The 19,240-nt window shown below is 31.9% G+C and overlaps 1 protein-coding gene across 1 annotated transcript in view; it reads left to right on the forward strand.

Annotated features, from left to right (window-relative positions):
• Positions 1–19,240, forward strand: part of LOC150092734 (U1 small nuclear ribonucleoprotein 70 kDa-like) — a 110,569-nt gene that overhangs the window by 71,793 nt on the left and 19,536 nt on the right. Inside the window, exon 7 of the mRNA XM_090414803.1 lies at positions 15,772–15,873. Within this exon, the coding sequence (XP_090270929.1) occupies positions 15,772–15,873 (102 nt within the window). The remainder of the gene's footprint in view (positions 1–15,771; positions 15,874–19,240) is intronic.

Here is a 19,240-nt window from a genome sequence, read left to right on the forward strand (position 1 = left end):
TCAAAACTTTACGAAGTTTAAAGGATAACATTCTTTTTCTTTATGGTTATAAAACAGTAATGAAAATGTTTATCTTTTCTTTTAATAATTTTATGTTGCTAGTTTGCAGGATTTTAAAGGACTCAGTGGTTCAATTTTCTAGAACATGTTAGGGTAATAGAATAAAACAAATTAAGCAGAAGCTTTTATTACAGTATTATTGCATTACTATTTATAGAACGATCACTCGAACCATTAATGTATGATATCTGTGAATGTATTTTTTTTTATGGAGTTCTCAGAAACCTGTTATCATAGGCATACTAAAAGGACTAAATGAGTGCTGCCTGATGAATTAGGAAAGGAGTGGCAATTTCCGTACTTATTTTGAAAAATGTGGTTTGTTTGCAATTATGTTTTTTTAATGAGTACTATGTATTATTACAATTGTAAAGTGGAAACACCAAAAAAAAAAAAAAAAAAATTCACATGTTGTTTATCTTAATTTTGAGTTTTTTGGGTAATTTAGAAAATAATTTGTTCATTTTTATGTTTGAGATATTTTTAAAATATCTCAAACATAAATCAAAAATAAATAAATCATTCAGTATTTATGGTTATGCAGGACCAAACTACTTACCATCCAAAAAATGTGCTTCCTCAGACCACTTGCCTCCAGTTTTTAAAGATATTTCCTAGTAAGTCAATAGGAGTTCCATAATGTGTTTATTGTTGCTGCATCTGTGTTTTATTAAATAAAAAATAGTCTATTTGTCTGGTCTGCAGCTACTTGCCATATGTGATTGGGCGAGCATATTTTTAAGTTGTTATATGGTCTGCTTTGTATAATCATTTAAAAATGATTGGTGGGGGGGGGGGGTCCCAAATTTCTGCTCATAAATAGATAAAATTATTTTCTTTAAGTGCTTCATGAAATTCAAGGACTGGAAGAAAATGGTAAAGCATAAAGCAGTTTAATTTTATTATTATTATATCACAGTTTTTAGTTTTCGTATATATGCTATGTGTGCATATGTTTCTTTACTGTACTAAACTTTTCTATATCATTTTAAAAAAAGTTCTTCAAACAAATGTTATAGATGATTCAGTAATATCACATTATTATAAACAACAAATTGAAAGAGTTTTTAAGAGGAGAAAGAAAATGATGGAATATTCTGGGTGTGTGATCTAATCAAAAGCTACTTCAGCAGTTTCTTGTGGAGAATTCCTCTTTTATTAATGTTTCTTTGTACTGGAGAAATAAGCAGAACTGAATTCAGCAGCATTTCTCATGAAGAATAGTTATATGTATAATAATAGTAAATCTGATTTCATACCGGAGCCATGGCCAAATGAGTAACACTGTCTTTCAGAATAAAATTAACAGTAAGTATACCGGTGATATACATCGGTTCTGATTAGGTGACCATAACATTTTAGTTCCTTACTATATTAAAACTACAGATTTCTGTTTTATCGGTATATAATAAACTTATTTTTCAACATCTGAAATTCTGAATGTGTCATTCTATTAAATTTCAGGTAAAGAAATTTGGATCTGATTTAGTTTTATATTTATATTTCATCTTTAAAATAGTACTTAGTTTATTTATAATTAATAATTTAAAATTGATTTTTTTTTTAATGAATTTCAAGGAAATTTTTTTTTGTGTTTGGCAAATGTTCAAGGCTGTGTTCATATTAGAAAAATATTGCCATTTGGAATTAAAGAATTCCAAGCAAGTAACCCTTTCATTGTTGTGTGCAAGATGTTTTTTTCAACTCCACAGAACTGCTGTTCTTCTGTGTTGCTGTTAAGTAATTGTAGCAGTAATAAAAAAATGCAGATCACTGGTGAAACCTATATAAAATTTTTTATAGTTTATAAAAAATTTTTATAAGGGTTTCACCAGTGATCTACACTATAAGAATATTCTATATATGCTTTCACTGACAGGAAAAAACTCTTTAAATTGTTATGAAGATTCTGAAGATTATTAATTTTTCAGCGTGACTGTATAAAAAAATGAATGTTTTATATTTACAGAGTGTTGTTAAATTGCTACCCTCTAATAAGGTAATAAAGAGTAACCAAAACATTTTTTAAGAAATGATTTTCTAAAATTCGGGTAATAACTTATGCCTAATATTTTGATTCATGTATGAAACATGCTATATACACAGTATGTTCTCATTCTATTTGTGTATAATGATATACAAAAAATTCATTATAGAGTTTTAATGCTGAGAGCACATTATTTCTCTGTAAGTATCCACTGTGCATTCCTTATTGTGCATAAGTTTTCTTTCATCATGAGGTATTTCAGTCCTGAATTGGAGTCTCATCAGTGTGGTTTGCTCATATAATGAATTAGTACCACACTAGAAATTAACTTTCAGTGTACAAAAAAAAAAAAAAGTGTATTGTGATTTCATATGAACTGGTATATGGTGTGAAAACATTTTTTTTTTCACCTTATTGAATAGTATACAAGAAATTTCTTAGTTAAATTATATTTCTGACAATGTGGATGCTTTCCATTTTTTTGCAGTGACTTTGAATTTTTAGTCTAGATGCGCTTTATTCTGGTGCCCTTACCAGCAGATCACATAAACATAATAATAATATAATTTCTTGCATATTATAATATGTTACTTAACCAAGCAAAAAAAAATAATTAATTTTCTTCCATTAACAAATGTAACCTTGTAGATTAAGTACACTGCAGTGTAATGTTGGTTGGTTTTTGCATGTCAAAAGCAGATTTGCAGTGATAATAGGTAAATAAAATTGAGTTTATAATAAACTGTGGGGGGAAAAGCTGATTTTTCATATGCTATTTTGAATCCTAGAAAGATCTCAAGAATACTTCTTAGCTTCTGAGAATGAAATTTGTTAGAATTTGCATTTCTCTTTAAAATCTTTAGGAAAAAAGATAAGATACTCATGAGAATGAACACCTGGTTTGAGAAATTTTAGGCTGTTGATTAAGTCCGTTTTGATTTATGCGAGCCAGTGGGTTTTAGATTTCATTACTCTTTCAAAATATGATTTTACATAAATTTATCAGGAATATAAAAATTCTTCTAATATAAGAAGCTATTCTAAATTATGTTAAAATGTTAATCAAGCAGCACTCTGTAGATTAATTATGAGGATTTTTTTAATGCAAAAAAATTTTTTACAGTTTGCACTTAAAAATGGAAATGAACATGATTTTGTATATTATAATCTTCAAAACTGTAGTAATAAAGAGGTATCTTAAAAATTATGGGAGAAAAGCAAATCTTGGTCAAGTACTCAATTACAGATAGCATACATCTTTATACAGATTTTTTTTTTTTTTTTGTCATTAAATTGCTTTGTCTTAATCTGAAATTAGAAACATTCAGCATGTGAATGTTCTAGGTATGATTGATATCTGCTAACTTTGTAGTTTTTAATGTTTTCATATTTATGTAATAATTCTTTGAATTAAGTAAAATAGCAGAATCAAAGATTGAAAGATATTCTGTTATAATTGTGTATTCTTCTTTTTAAAATGAGATAAATATCTCTTTACGATCAAAATACAATCATCTGGGAGAAAAAGAAAAAATCAGGGATGCAGATTTCCTTTTTTACAAGAATTCCAAGACAATTTGAAATAGTATGGTCAATAAAACTTACTACATTATGATTGAAAGTGACTAGGGCCTCTCATTTGAAGAGACTTAATAAGCTTCTGGTTTCAGCAGTTGGTAGCTATCATTGTATTAAAAAAAATGGATTTTACTTTATTTAATGGTGTCCTGAATCTTGGGTTCATGTTGCTCCTTAATTAATACATAAGCAAGCTTTTTTGTTTAAAGGAGCATTCAACTGAAACGTACATATGGCTACATTTTTTGTATAATTATTGCAATTTAATTTAATAAAAATATCAATTCAAACTGATAGACAATATGAAGGACATTCCTTTGATACTGTAAATTTCTTTTATTCATTCTTTTGTGTCGATGTAGTATAAAATCTAAGCTATGTGGTATAAATACTATCCAACTTTATACCACATTAATGATTTGATAAATAATTTAATCAAAGAAAAAACTGAAATAATAATAAATACAAGCTATAAAATGAGTGCATGATAACTAAAACATTGAGAGGGTACCTGAGAAAAAAATAACTAAAAACTCATAATTAATTTCCACAAAATACTTTTTTAATGTTTTTAATTCTCTTATGTACTCATTTTATAGTTGGAGTTTATTATTGTTTTTTGAACATTTTTTAAGATTTACCATGTAACCAAAAGGGAAAAAACACACAGTTCATTTATATGCTTTATTTATGCTAGAGTGAGTAGAAGAAATTTACAATAGGAAATGTGTAAATTTCTTATTCTTCATGTTTCTTTATCACTGATTTTTGAATCATTATTATGATCAAATATAGGTCATGGTAAGATCCTTTTAACAAAAAAACTTTGTTATATTTTCATGGATTCTATGTTTCTCCAAACTTAAATTTGTTATGGCTGGCAGACTGCTCACATAAGTATCTCATGGGATTTTTGCTTGCTTCTGTTGAGAATCCAGTAAGATTTAAAGCTTGTCAGGTCACTGAATTATTTTTGTATAATAATATTGAAGAGTGAATTTTAGTCCCCAACAGCATCATTCTTCAAGTATAGACTGACAAAGATCGTGAAAATGCTGACTGCATTATGGCATATATATATTAGTAAAGCACCTATTTCATGCTCCAACTTCATTTGCTTCTGCTGAGTTTTTCAAAAAATGTGAACATTATATCTTCATTTGAAATACTTCTTTTGGTGGATGAAAGAAGCATGTAAAATACTAATGTTCTCTTCTTTTAAAGTATCTCATTATTTTTATGCCTTACAGTTGCTTAAGGTTTACTCTGGTTGTTAAAATGGTATTTGACCTTTACTTGAAATTTGCCTAGTCACTTTAGTTTTCTTTTGAACAATAGAAATTTCAGTGCCTAACTTATGCATAGTGTTAGAAATGAATATACACTTATGTATGACAGTATTAATATTCACAAACATCAACATGCTGTTTATCACTGATTAAGCACTCATGACCAACTTTTTCACTTGTTCAGTACTCTCCAAACAAAGTTTCTAATCCTTGCTAACCATGACTTCTGTGGACATTCTCTTGTTCAATTCACGTATTGAAAAATTTCTTTGGTTAAGAGTGGAAATATTGAATTTCAGATTCAGTTGCATGTGAGAACATTCAATTTTTTTATATATCACTCCTACACATGAGATATATAATGGTTCTATCCGTATACTCTGCCAATATGTGCAAATAACAAATGTAATTTACAAGAGGGCAGTTCAAAACTCTATCATGATGTTGTATTACAGCAGAACTAAAAGATATCCAGTCTAGTATATCTTTGAGAAAGGACAGGAATGTGATGATCTAAGCAATGTGTTACCATACTATATTGAAAAGAAAATGTTTTATCTGCTGATTTATTTTCATGTGTCTGTGTTCTGGCTTTGACTTTGTAGTTTGTGTTAAAATTGTTCTTCACTATTTCTGGTTATTGCATTTGAAAAACCAAGTCGCATAAAGCGAAATAAATATCAAAATTCTTATTATCATTGCTCTCATTAATTATCATATAAACTATAATGGACCAACACGATAACCTAAGCTTAGAGGATGGTGTGATACTGTAAATATCATGGAAGCTGCTGGAACATTCATGCATAACAGTATATTGTACCAAGAACAAGAAAATGTCCAGCCATTGGGATTTTCATGATTGGAAAGAAACAGTTGTCATATGTCTCTTGAAAAGTAACATATCTAAATGCACGATGTCTTCCACTCATGTCAATCATCTGCAGGTATCCTTGGCAGAGGAGAATGAAACCTGGAAATTTGAGGGGTGGGGAGAAAGGTCTCCTGATCAAATGAATTCTGTTTTCAATGCCAGTTGGCACTGCTAACTGAAGTATGGAGATTTTCTTTACTACCCATTATTTCTCTGTATCAGTCTTATTATGAGTAATGCGGCATCTGAATTCCAGTTGGATAATATACATTGTCACAAAGCATAGATAATTTATAAATGGTTTGGGATGCATGCTTGTGCTTTATCATATGTATGGGAGACAGCATGGTTTTGTGAAGGGTAGATCATGCCTCAGTAACTTGCTCACGTTTTATAACACAGTGATGGCTGAATTGAATAAGGGTAATGGGTTTACAGTGATTCTACTGGACCTTGATAGGATACCACATGGAATTCTAATCAGTAAAGTGCAGCATATGGGGATGGATATATAGGGTTGGTGAGATGGATAGGAGGGTGGTTGATGAAGAGATATCAGAGAGTGGTTTATTCAGGAGTAGAGTCCAAAAGACGGTCTGTGACTAGTGATGTGCCGCAGGGTTCTGTTCTTGGACCACTACTGTTTAATTTGTTCATTAACAATATAGGAAAGGATCTGAGAGGAACTGTTCATCTGTTTGCTGATGATGCAGAGTTGGGTAGAGCAATAGTGAATGCACAGGATGTCAAAATTTTGCAGGATGATTTGGTAGTTTGGAGAACTGGGCTAAAGAGAATGGATGTCAGTTGAATGTGGCAAAATGTAAGGTTATGCATTTTGGGGTGAAAAGATTAGCAGCAGTATACCACATTGGTGGAACTGTATTCCAGGAGATTGACGAGGCCAGGGATGTTGGTGGATAGGGAGTTGAAGTTTAGGGGCACATCACAAAGGTGGCTAAATCAGCTCATCAAATCAATTGGTTGCTGAAAAATACTTTGACGAGCAGAGACAAACAGGTTATTGTTCCTGTGTATTGAGCCTTGATAAGACCCCATCTAGACTACTGTGCCCAGATATGGGCACCAGGGTTTCTTCTTGGTGGAGAGGATCCAGAGAAGAGTGACTGAGATGATAGCAGGTCTATGGAATGAACCTTATGAGAACAGGTTGAAGATTTGTGGGTTGCAGAAATTGATTGATAGGCAGAAAAGGGATGATACGATTGAGACATTCAAATTACTGAAGGCATTCTATAAGATTAATTCAGAAGATATTTTTGAGAATAGGACTGGCGATGGGAGGATTAGGGGAGCCATCCATGGAAGCTGGGCAAGGGTGTTAGAGCTAGGTTTTTTACTTGGAGAGTGGTGAATGAATGGAATAAACTGCCAGGGTGTGTTGTGGATGCCATGACTGTAAATGAGTTCAAGGTGAAGTATGATAAATACTGTGTTGAATAGTTGTTCTTGACATGATGTTAGGGCCTCCCTCGATGAGTCTAAGGACTCCTTGGAGTTGCCCGTAATAATAATTTGACTTATTCATTCTCCCGATATTAACCCAGCTGTAGCATGAAGTGAAAGAGATTGGCTGCATATGGACTTGCTGTCAAGTCGGTACCAGATGAAGATGTCCATTGATTCTGTAGTTCATATTTTAAATGCAATTCAGAGGACACTCTCTGGAATAAGAGATTTGTTGATATACATAGCTGTTAAGGATTCTTTTTTCTTCTGGCAAACAAAGATATGCAGTTGCCCATTCTTGTATTAATGTTGAGATGATTTACTTAGTCAACTTTTTATTCTGTCAACTTGTGTTGCTTGGAAAATCATCCCTGCCACTAATAATTTGACCACACAGGCACTGTTAAGTTATGGGTTTTGTGAGGTGACATTTGTGGAATTGATATTTAAATACACACACAACCACTCTGAAAAGAAATGACTGGTGTCAGGAACTCTGTTTTATCTTTAGATGATGATTTGTTTGAGATGGGTGGAAAGGAAGGAGTTGCTCCCAAGGGACTGCATAGCTTGTTTCCTTGTAAGTAGGAGAGGTTTTTTGTATCTGGCTCTTTCTGGGGATTTTGACATCATGAATCATTATCACTTTACATGTGCCAACTTTTTATCTTAATTGTCCAGGCATACTTGGAGAATTGAGGCTTTGGATAGTGGTTAGGAGTTTGGGGTAGGATTGATAAATGAAGACCCTCGTTCCAGCAAGAATTGTTTGTTAGTCATTTGAGCAAGAGTAGAAATCACTGAGGTCATACCATTGTGATGTCAAAGTACATGAAACAGACTAGATAGATGTTCTGCAGAAAAGAAAACATGGACAGGCTGTAGTCTAATTTACCAGGAAAGTTGTGATGTCTGTGGTATATGTCAAAGTAGAGCTTGCTAAGAAAAGGACTGGGGTGTTGGGAAAGTATTTTGGTGGAAGATGGTTAGAGCATTGCTAATGAAGTGAATTTCTTCTCTTTGGAATTGGAATCTCTTCCAACTTGATACTGAAGAGAAGTCAGTTTAAGTTGTGAGCAATGAAGTGTTCACATGGAAGACAATCTAATATTGAACTTCAGGGATAAATAATAGGGATTGAAATGGATAAATTTGGAAAGTAATAAAGTCTGCAAATGTCAGAAGGAATTTTGAGCCAGCATACATTACATAGAGGGAATTCTAGATTTGGCAGTCTCTTACTTGGAGTCTTAAATCTCATGAATGGGCATTCTGCCCTGATGTTATAGAACCAATTGTGTTAAGCTTGATAGTTGGGGAGGCGGGAGTAATTATTGAGTGTGCCATTGAATTCTGTGATAATTAGTCTTCTTTTGATGTGTGTAAATGGCTGTTCGTATAGGTGTTAAGGCTATGAATGTGGAAGTTTTGCACGATTTTATAATTTTGTTATTTAGATGGCATGCAAATAGCCTTTTTGTTAAATGTCACTATAAACACCTGCTGTAAAAGTTTGTGTAGTATATGCTTGTGATGTATTACAAGTGGCAGCGTAAGTCTGCACTAAGAACACTAGTAGAGCCTTAATTGCCTTAAAGTATGCATTTCTTGGATGTATTGGTGAAGAGGAATTCCTCAGGCAAGTTGGTGTTCATGTTGTGCAGAGAAAGCCTGGTTAGTGATAATCTTAAAAACTATTAACAGATCCATCTTTGTCTGTTTCAGGCAGCTCTAAAATCTTGTAAGAGTTCTTTACAAAACTGACTAGGAAAAAATTTCTGCCCAGAGACTTTAAACTGGCAACAGCAGATAGCTGTAATTGTAGAGAGAGATTCAAAAAGATACTTAACAAATATAACCCAAGAACAACCTTCAATACTTTGTACAATAGAAATGTTTATATGCCCAGTAATACATCCAAAGAAATCGTGTGGGTGATAAATCTGGATAAAGTGTGCAATAAAAAGAGTGAGAAAAATTTGAATATTAAAGTAACTTAAAGTGTTATCTTTTACAAAATTATCTTTCACACAGAATTTTTTAAGATGATTATCAATCTAATTATAATAACAGCGATGTATTCAGAACCTTAAATATGGTAACAGTTGCTGTTACTTCAACTTTTATGATAGGATGTTTTTTTTTTTTTTTTTTTTTTTTTTTTTTTTTTTTTTTTTTCAACTTTTTTGTACTTTCAAAATTTCAAATGATTTTGCAAATAATTAGTTAAATCTAGTTATTGGGTAAATTAGCCTAGAGAGTTTTCATTTTCTTTGAAATCTTTGGTCACACTGTGGCCCAGTAGTTTCATCTCTGTCAATATGATTAATATCTGCTTCCTTTTTTTGTATAAAAATGTTGATGCTTAAATATTAAGATTGAAAAAAAAAAAAAAAAAAAGAGGTTTTAAATAAAATCCTGTCAAGATTCCAAAGCCCTGGGAATAAAGGAATTCCTGAAGTTATAAGTATATTCGTAGGACTTTGTTGATTTTTTTAAAATTTATTATTTATTTATTTTACAGATTTAGCTTTAATAAACTTCATATCATACCTGTGGAAAATTCTTAGTGGAAGTACTTATATAATCTAATTAAGCAAAGCTTTCTTAATAGGAGATCCCAAGTGGTGGATTATCTCTAGTTAATGATTAGAAGATGAAACATATAAGTTAACGAAATGACTTACTGGGAACATATTGATAATACAAAATGTGTTGCAAAAAAGCAAGTTTGGTGTCTTATATCATGGTGAACAGTCATATCCAGGATGTAGTTTCTTTGAAAAAGAGGAGAAAGAATACAGTAATCCTTTCAATTATACAGCTAGAATGGGAAAGCAGAGTGTCAGTTGGATAACTGAAGGTATAATTGCATGGTTCTGTACCAGAAGCCCCACACACTTTGATACGCTAAATTCATTCCGTGGTTGATTGATTGATGGTTTATTCATTTTTAGGTCATGTAATTGAGCACTTGTTGTATATTATTTACAAATTTGAAATGGTTCGAAATGATTAAACTGTATCAGCATTCCTCTCCTCAACGCGATCAGTTCAGGTTTTAAAAATAAGATAATACAATGTAATGCTAATTATCTCACTAATAATAAATATATTTTCAAAGTACAAGTATAATTTTACCTGCTAACTGCATAGTTATCTTTCAGAGTGGCTAATTCACTTTTTTTACTAGTATGAAGTAGAGAAATTCTTTACATTGATTTGAATGGGAAATGATCATCATAGCACAATAAAAATAAATGTTATACTGAAAAGAAAAAAAAATTTAACATTATTAACAGAATAGCTTATACTGTCTACTGCCTTCAATTGCGTTTTTAGTATTTTGAATTTGGACTTCTTCCTGCTTTCCACCTTCTCCAAAAAAAATAGATTTGAAAGGATTGAGTGAAGCTTGAAATTATTTTTTGAAAATAAAATAACTAAACCATCATTCTGTAGTCTTCCCCAGTCCATTTTCTGCAAAGAAATTTAATTTTATGCATGTGGTTTAAAATTTATGCTTTTTTGTATGGTCTAAATGACCTTAACTGAACTAGCAACTGTGGGTGTGTAAGATCACATGTTGTTTAGAAAAATCTTTGAAATTGAACGAAACAAATATGTCGTTCTGTGTGTGTATATGAAAATATTTTTCACTAGGATTGTGAGACAAAAACATGCTTTCATTCAAATAAAAACTGACCACATTATTGGTCCAAAAATCATTTTCTGATATAGGATACTGTAGAGTACTATGTGTTTAATTTACATTGTTAGTAACTTAGGCTATGCTTTCTGTTGTAAACAAGCTAATTCATGAACTTTGTACAGGTGCAAAAAAAAAAAAAAAAAAAAAAAAAAATTAGGATATTATTTGAGGATGGGTGTTTGTCAGTTTCAGCAACTGGTCATCGTACTTATTCCACATTTGATATAATTTTGTTGAAAATGATTTTTCGTGTATCTGTTCTGGTGGCAATTGTCACAGCTGTGAAACATTGTTATTAAATAGCTTATTTTTTCTACCTTTCCTTACACGTGAGTAGTCAGTTTCATTAGTAATTTCTGATTTGTTTGAATATGACTCAGTGAACCTTGTTGGATGAAAAACATAGTAAAAGCATGGGGACACGACAGTATTTATCTTGTAACTATGATATAGAGATACATAAAAATTATAAAACATTTCAGCTTTAAATTTTGTCTGATAGTAGTAAACATTATTATAAATGTTTTGAATGTGAATATGTGATTAACTGTTATTGAAAGTAAAAAATTAAGTATGATAATATGTTTATATTATTTCTCTTTGTTTATATGTGTTTTTACATTACAAATGGGGTAAACTGAGGGAGGAAAAAATTAGTTTCTTTTATTAGGTGCACACTGTATTGTATTTAATAAATAGTTATTTGGTGTAAGTTTGTGCAGCTTTTTTTTTTTTTTAATCACTGTTGGAAAAAGTTTTTAAAATCCACATGTCAGATAACCATTGTCTTCTTTGAATTATTTAATAACCTCAGTAGCATAAATTCTGTGATGCCTGGAGGAGGAGGAGGAGACTGCATAGACCCAAATTAGGCAAATATGATTCATTGCTTCTCTGTTAGCAGACAAACACGAACATTTGTTGTAATGTGCTTTCTTGCATACATTTAATCATTTCAAACTAAATTGTGCACTTTCCATAGTTGGAAGTGTTCAGACCAGTATATCCCTGCAGCACCTCCATTACAGCTTTTACAAAGCTGTTTTGTCAAATTTAAAACAAAAATTTAATGATGCACATTGCTCCATATGTTCAGACGTAAAAATCACCATAAAACAAAGCTAAACATGTTTAGTTAACTGCGTTGATTTATGCTGTACAACAGAAAAGCCAACAGTTTTTGCCTAAACGTACACATCATGCTGCACCTCTTATTCATAAGCATTCAAATGATAAAATATAAAGGATACTTTTAGAACAGACCTCACATGACTTCATTCCGGTTTTTGTATAAAAATAACAGGTTCTCAAGCTAATTGTATATAATCATGATAAATGAGTTAATGTTTCATTTAATTTTAGAATTAATTTTATTTACATTTATAATCTCTTATACTTCAACAAGATCATCTTTTCTTCTTGTTCATTAATGTGATTAGGAGATATGTGTGCATGTGTATTAAATATATATCACTTGGGGGTAATTAGTTTTGTACTTGCAAAGATTGGACTGTGAGGACAATTAAACAAAATTTCCCTTGATAAGGGAAAGCTCTTTTGTAAAATTTGCCTTTATAAGGCTAAAATTTGGGGCTTAAGGAATAATACATGAAGAAAAAGTAAAGGAGGGCTTCTAGTTATCTAACTGCTGATTTTATTGACATTGGTAAGTTAGGTAAGTTCCTTTTTGAAGAATTATGTAAAAGTTTTCTATTTGAAATACAGTGAAACCTACACACGTATACACTATATATATATATATATATATATAGGTATCCCTTGCTTAATGCACTGAAATTGATTGCAATTATCCGTTTATATATGTGACAAGAGTTTTAATTAACGCGCCTCTAAATTTAACAAAATTCCACCAAACACGACGTTATTGCTACAGCACATGGACATTGGCGTCATTGCAACTTTCAAAGCCAAAAAAAGTTTTTTTTTTTTTTTTTTTTTTTTTTTTTTTTTTTTTTTTTTTTTTTTTTTTAACATTCTCAGAGGCAGTAGAAACAACAACGGGAGAAAATGCGATTAGGCTCCAAGAATTTTGGAAAAATTTTAACATTAAACACGCAACTGAAAACATTCATGACTAGTGGGAGCAGGTGTCTTCTAGTTACGTGAAAGCTGTTTGGAAAATCCTTTTGCAGAATGCGCTAATGACTTAGGTGGTTTTTAAAATCCTGTGAATAATGTGGTTGAAGAAATCGTTACAGTTGGTGAAGACCTTGGTTTTAATGGTGTTGATGCAGAAGATGTTGAAGAATTAGAGTACCATATAAAACGAATTATTAATACAGTAATCGATCATGGACAAATTGTAATTTTTACCATTGATTATTATATTTGATATACGCGGTAACATCGAAGGATTAATCACATTAATCGAGGGATACCTGTATGTGTGTGTGTATATATATATATAATACTTTTTAAATCATTCAAAATGGGCATACAGGCAGGCCCCAACCTACAAATTCAGACATATACTCTTGTGCAAATTATCTGGAAAGGATAATTTGCATAATTGTTTAAAAAAAATTTGTCAATCACCTACACCTAAAGGATAATTTGCATAATTGTTTAAAAAAAATTCGTCAATCACCTACATTACTCGCACACTGCCTAATAACATTCTTCCACAAAGACAGCCTACGATGCATGTGGGTGGGTGCTTTCCTCAGTCTTGCTTTGTATACTACTGAACATGGACATGTGAAATATGTCTATTCATATATTTGAATAATTTTTTGTGTGCTGTGGTAGAAGTACAATCATGATAGGAAAAAAAGTGAAAATACATGTATAAACACTCCAAGACTAATCTAGAAATAAATAAAAAAATAATTAAAAGAAATATCAAGGTGGACAAAGATTAACATCCATAGGACATGATCTTAACCTTTTACCATCAACAGTGAATATAGCTGAAGGATGCTGCCCATATGAAGAAAAATGTGAAAAGATCTGTCTCTTTAAAGTCAACAGTAACAACAACAAAAAAGTTTATTCCATCTTGAAATGCACTGAAAACTAATGTTCCACAAGATTTTGGCAGAAATGGCACAATCGGAGAAGATGGAGCCTGATGTACCATGTTTCTTGAAAGAAACTACTGTTCAGTTATTTGTTGATAATTCTATAAGGAAGATCGAAATGCCAAATGGTAATTTCGCATTTCAATCTTCCTTATAGAATTATCAGTGATATATTCAATTCTTACATTGAATGATATATTGAATTCTAATTTGTCTGTGCATCCTGTGAACAAATAACTTTCAAAATATGTTAATACACTACCGTATGCATATATAGTGAACATGTAAACATTAGTGGCCGTAGATTAGATCTGACTTACATAAAGTTTGTGGAATGTAACCTTACCTAAGTTGGTGGGATCTGCCTGTATATAAGTATGCTTGGATGGTGCAGCAGCATTATAATGTCTAAATAAAAAATACCAGAGGGAATAAATATCATTACTGGTTTAAATCTTGATAAGTAAATAGTAACTAAGTAGGATTACTATGTAAATTTTCACAAACCCAAAGATGGCAATACGTGCATGCTTGCATCAAAATATTGAAGAATTTTTGCCATTCATATTGTAAATTTATAAACGTAACATTTAAATGGGTTTCACTGTGTTTTACATTCCACATCTGAATTAGCATAACCCTTTAGGTTGTATCTAAAACATTTCTCTTTTAAGTTAAACCAAGTAGCAGTATAATTATTAGTAATTCTGTAGATTATTCATTACTTAAGAATCGTCCTGTTATGTTTAAGGAATAGTAATTGTAAATTTCATCTTAGATTAGTGGTAATTTAGTAACTTTCATAAGAAAATATAATATAGAATTATTATCTAACACTTTGTATAGTGTGCATATATATAATCTTTACTATATATCAATGATTATCAGCTTAATTTCTTTCCTTTGATCGCATGAGTTAGTGTAGAGGAAAATGCTATCTTTAAAGTGGGATAGTTATAATTTAATATCTACAAGCTGCTAATCGTTGTATTATGGAATGATGTATATATACATGTGCATCTGCACATGTATACACACACTGACCAGTGCAGTCAGCATGACTTGCATGAAATTCCATTGTGATTGTCTTTTTTTTTTTTTTTTTTTTTTTTGCTCATTGCAGAACTGATCACAATGTTTATCATTAACTATATTGCTGTTTACATCATGTCTGCTAACTTGATATCAGTATTTGGAATGGTGGCACAGACTAACAATCTTGTGTACTCCTATTACAACTCTAATTTAAAAAAAGAAAGGATATTTTTTTTTGTCCAAAAAAAAAATGTTTTGCAGTGCATCTTGGTTTTAGAAAGCTTGTTTCTTAGTAATAAAACAAATATTGTTTTGAGTGGACTGGTGGGCTGATACTTTGAGGTTTCAGGCTTATCAAAAAGCAGATTTTTTTTTTAAATGAAAAAGGGTTAGGGGAGAGTGATGAATGCATATCTTTCAAGGTGGCTAAAATTTCCTATTCAGGATTTTATATAGTTCATATGAATTTAATAAATTACTTGCACTCAGGTTACAATTTGAAACTTGTTATAGTTCAAAAAATTACATTGTGCATGATTTTGTATTATAAGTGACTCATGCTGACTGCATTTTAAATTAGATATATAATAATGTTAATAAAATTAAATGAATAAATATCGGGAAATTTTCCCAGAAAAGGTAAGTTTCTGATACTTTTTTTTGTGAGTAAATCTGTTGATTACATAGCATCTTACATACATACTTTTCTTTTACACATCTTATAGCTGCTTACAAACATGCAGACGGTAAAAAAATCGATAGTCGTAGAGTGTTAGTTGATGTGGAAAGGGGCCGTACAGTAAAGGGATGGCTTCCTCGAAGGCTAGGTAAGTTCTGGTTAATTTTATATCCTTCCTTCCAAGAACATTTCTGAATGAATGTTAATTTTAAAAATAAAAAATTACTTCTGTCATCCACGTTGTTGATAACATATATGTATTGTAGAATAGCCCATAAATAAGTAATACAGGTAAAAATGTGATGCACTCTGGTTGGCTTCCACTATAATTGTACTTTCTGAGGTGCCAATTTGTTGTTGGATATCTTTCAATATTTTTATTTTTTACAGTCACTGTGTTTTAAAAACAAACGTTTGTTCGGTGTGAGTTTTGATATCATTAATGAAAAAAATCAAACATTGAGGTGTGGACCACATAGTCGTCTTTGATATGTGAACATGTTAATGAAGAAAGGAGGTTTTCCAGTGAATGCCAAAAGTAATTTATTACAAATTTAGTAATTTATCCATTAAGAACAGTATGAGGTGATCTTTTAATAAGCTTGCACAGTGTTTATTTACTAATGTTCACCTAGATGAAACATTGGTCTTTCTCAGTCAAGATTTTTCTGAAGATATTTTTTGCATATTTGACTTTGTCATCTGCTCAGGATACTTGACTTGTTAGAACAAGTTCTATCAGCAAATGAAAGTACAGCTGTGAATACTTCTCTTTCTCCAACACTTGTAAACTATTTTCTGCAGAGGCTATTAGACATCTCTACTAAGCCTTCCTTGTGTTGTTGATGGTTTTGCACTTTGGCAAGGTTCTTTCAGAACTTCAAGATTCCTGACAAAATTTGACAGAGTTCATTCTTGAAGTAGAAAAAAACGATATTGCCTTTATAGGCCACCTTATTCATCGGCCAGATAATAGTCTACACTTCTCTGTTTTCAGAAAGAAAACCCACACCAGACTTTCTAGTCATGCTCTTTCACATCACTATCTTTTTCAAAAATCTGACACCATTAAGACTTGTATATCAGGCTCACTCTATCACAAGAAATAAATCATATTAAGACCATCTTCCTGGCTAATGGCTTCTTTGTAACCTTCCTCCTAAGGCATGGGTCATCGTATTACCACTCTTTATGTTAAAGGGGGCTCATGAAAGAATAGCCAAATTTTTTAAATGCATTGAACTTCTGGTGTCCTGCTGTACTAAAATATGGACATCTTTTTAGGCACTGCAAAGGATTAACTTTTGCCTTTAGCTAACCCTGATGTTAATGAAATTTCTTGCCAAACTAGTAAATGTTTGTCATGATGAGCATCTCAGTTATCTTAAATTTCATGAGCCTGAACAGTCTGGACTTAGGAGCATGCCACCTCCACTGATCCTAGAGTTCAGAAGCAACTCTCTTAGAATGTTTATACAAAGAGTTGTGAAACCCAGCTTCATGGGCCAAATCTGAATACAAATAATGGATTGAGGTTATCCCTTTGGTTGGAATGAACAGAGTTTGAATCCCACTTAGGATGTGAAGAGCCTTTCACATCCAATTAGAAATAAACTGAAATCCAATTTATAATTGGATTTCAGTGCTATCCAATTATAAATTGGATAGCACTGAAATCTCTTGAGAAGAATGAAACTGAATTTATTGAGCTGTTGCATCTGACAACTTTTAAAGCAGCATGTGGTAGAAGAAACTTGAGGTCAAAGAATTTTAGATCTCGTTATAGTGTCGGGGGAGGAGTCACGAAAAAATGTTACTTGCTGATCTACAAGCAGGAAATTGACTAACATGGGAATATGCTAGGTTCTGAACCTAGCATGGGAAGCATTTAGAAAACACTTAAATGATACAATATCGGAATGTATCGCTGTAGTTAAAAAAATAAATAGGATAGAAATGAACATTCAATCTTATTAAGGAAGAAAAATAAATTCATAAGAAAAAGATTCTGTGATATGAAAATTATTATAAGGCACAGGCCAGAAGAGTTATAACTACTATAAAGAAAGATAAGTGTGGGTATGAAAAGAAATTGGCTCTGACTAAAAGCTCAAGACAATTCAAAAGAATTCTGTTGTTGCAAATAATGAATGTGAAAGAATAACTGTCATCAATGTGGATGGTATGTTGGTAGCAGATGCAGAAGAAACAGTTTGATTAATGAATACCTATTTTGCTAAAAGTTACCAGCCTGGTGTATAAAACATTGAGCTCACTGCTGTCTCTTCACTGGATGAAGAAACTCGGGTGTATAAGGAGGAAGTACTAGAATTGTTGCACAAACTGTATAAGATTCAAAAATAGGAACTGATGGGATATCAGCATGTATGCTAAAAGATTGCCCAAGTTGATTGGTGGATCCTTTTACCATGCCATATAATTTGAGCCTCAGAATGGAAAAGATTCCACACAAGTTGAAAGAATATATGATGATAATTCCAATTACACAAGGTTGCTGCAAAAACTGTCCAGCTGCTGACTTATCAGTATCACTGGAGTGATGGTGAAGATTTTGGAAAAGTTAGTAAGAGCTTGTATATGGGTTTACTAAGGGAAGGTCATGTTTCAACAATTTGCTCGCATTTTATAATAATGTTAATGTTGTGTTAGACAAGGGAAGTGGATACACTACAATGCTATTAGACTTTGCTAAGGTCTTTGACAAGATATAGCAGGGAAGACCTGTTGCAGTTGTAGAATATGCAATATTAGCATGGATAAGAGGATAGCTGAAGGTCAGATATCAAGAAGTGTGGGGGGGGGGGTCTGTAAGATGTAGGGTGACCAGTGATAAGTTCTTAGTTCATTGCTTTTCATTCATTTCCATTAATGACATTGGAAAGGAGTTGAATATGTGACGTATAGCTGTTTTCTGATGATACAAAGTAATCAGGAATACAGTACTTGCAGAATGATTTGAATAAGCTGGAACTGTGGACATATGAAAATAGCTGTCAGTTCGATGTTAGTAAGTGTAAAGTTGTGCACTTTGGCTTAATGAGATGCAATGTTGTAATAGGTTGACAGAATTTTGCTGGAAGAAACTGATCAGGATCAGGCTATCTTGGAGGTTTAGTAGATAGGAAGTTGATAATATCAGAATTATGGGATACAGATTATGAAGACCGATCGAGAATTTGCAGACAGAAAAAATAAGGGTGATATAGTTATCTTGTAAACTTCTGAAAGTGTCATTTTATGGAAAGTGGGGAGGGATAAGAGGGCATTCACAGAAGTTGGGAATGTATGCAGTGAGAGCTAGATTTTTCTCTCGTACGGTTGCATGATTAGATTGCTTTTGGAGGTAATCTATTGTGAGTGCTGGTATGGGTGATATCTGGCCTCCCTCAGTGAGTCCCTAACTCCCCCATCACTCTCTTATTAATAATATATTCATTTCACTAAAAATTGTGCCTAAATAAAATATTTCAGCATTTTACTTGTTCTATATGGTT

Source organism: Typopeltis vanoorti, chromosome 25, assembly GCF_054136105.1.
Source record: "Typopeltis vanoorti isolate ZY-2024b chromosome 25, IOZ_Tvanoo_1.0, whole genome shotgun sequence".
Lineage (NCBI taxonomy): Eukaryota > Metazoa > Arthropoda > Arachnida > Uropygi > Thelyphonidae > Typopeltis > Typopeltis vanoorti.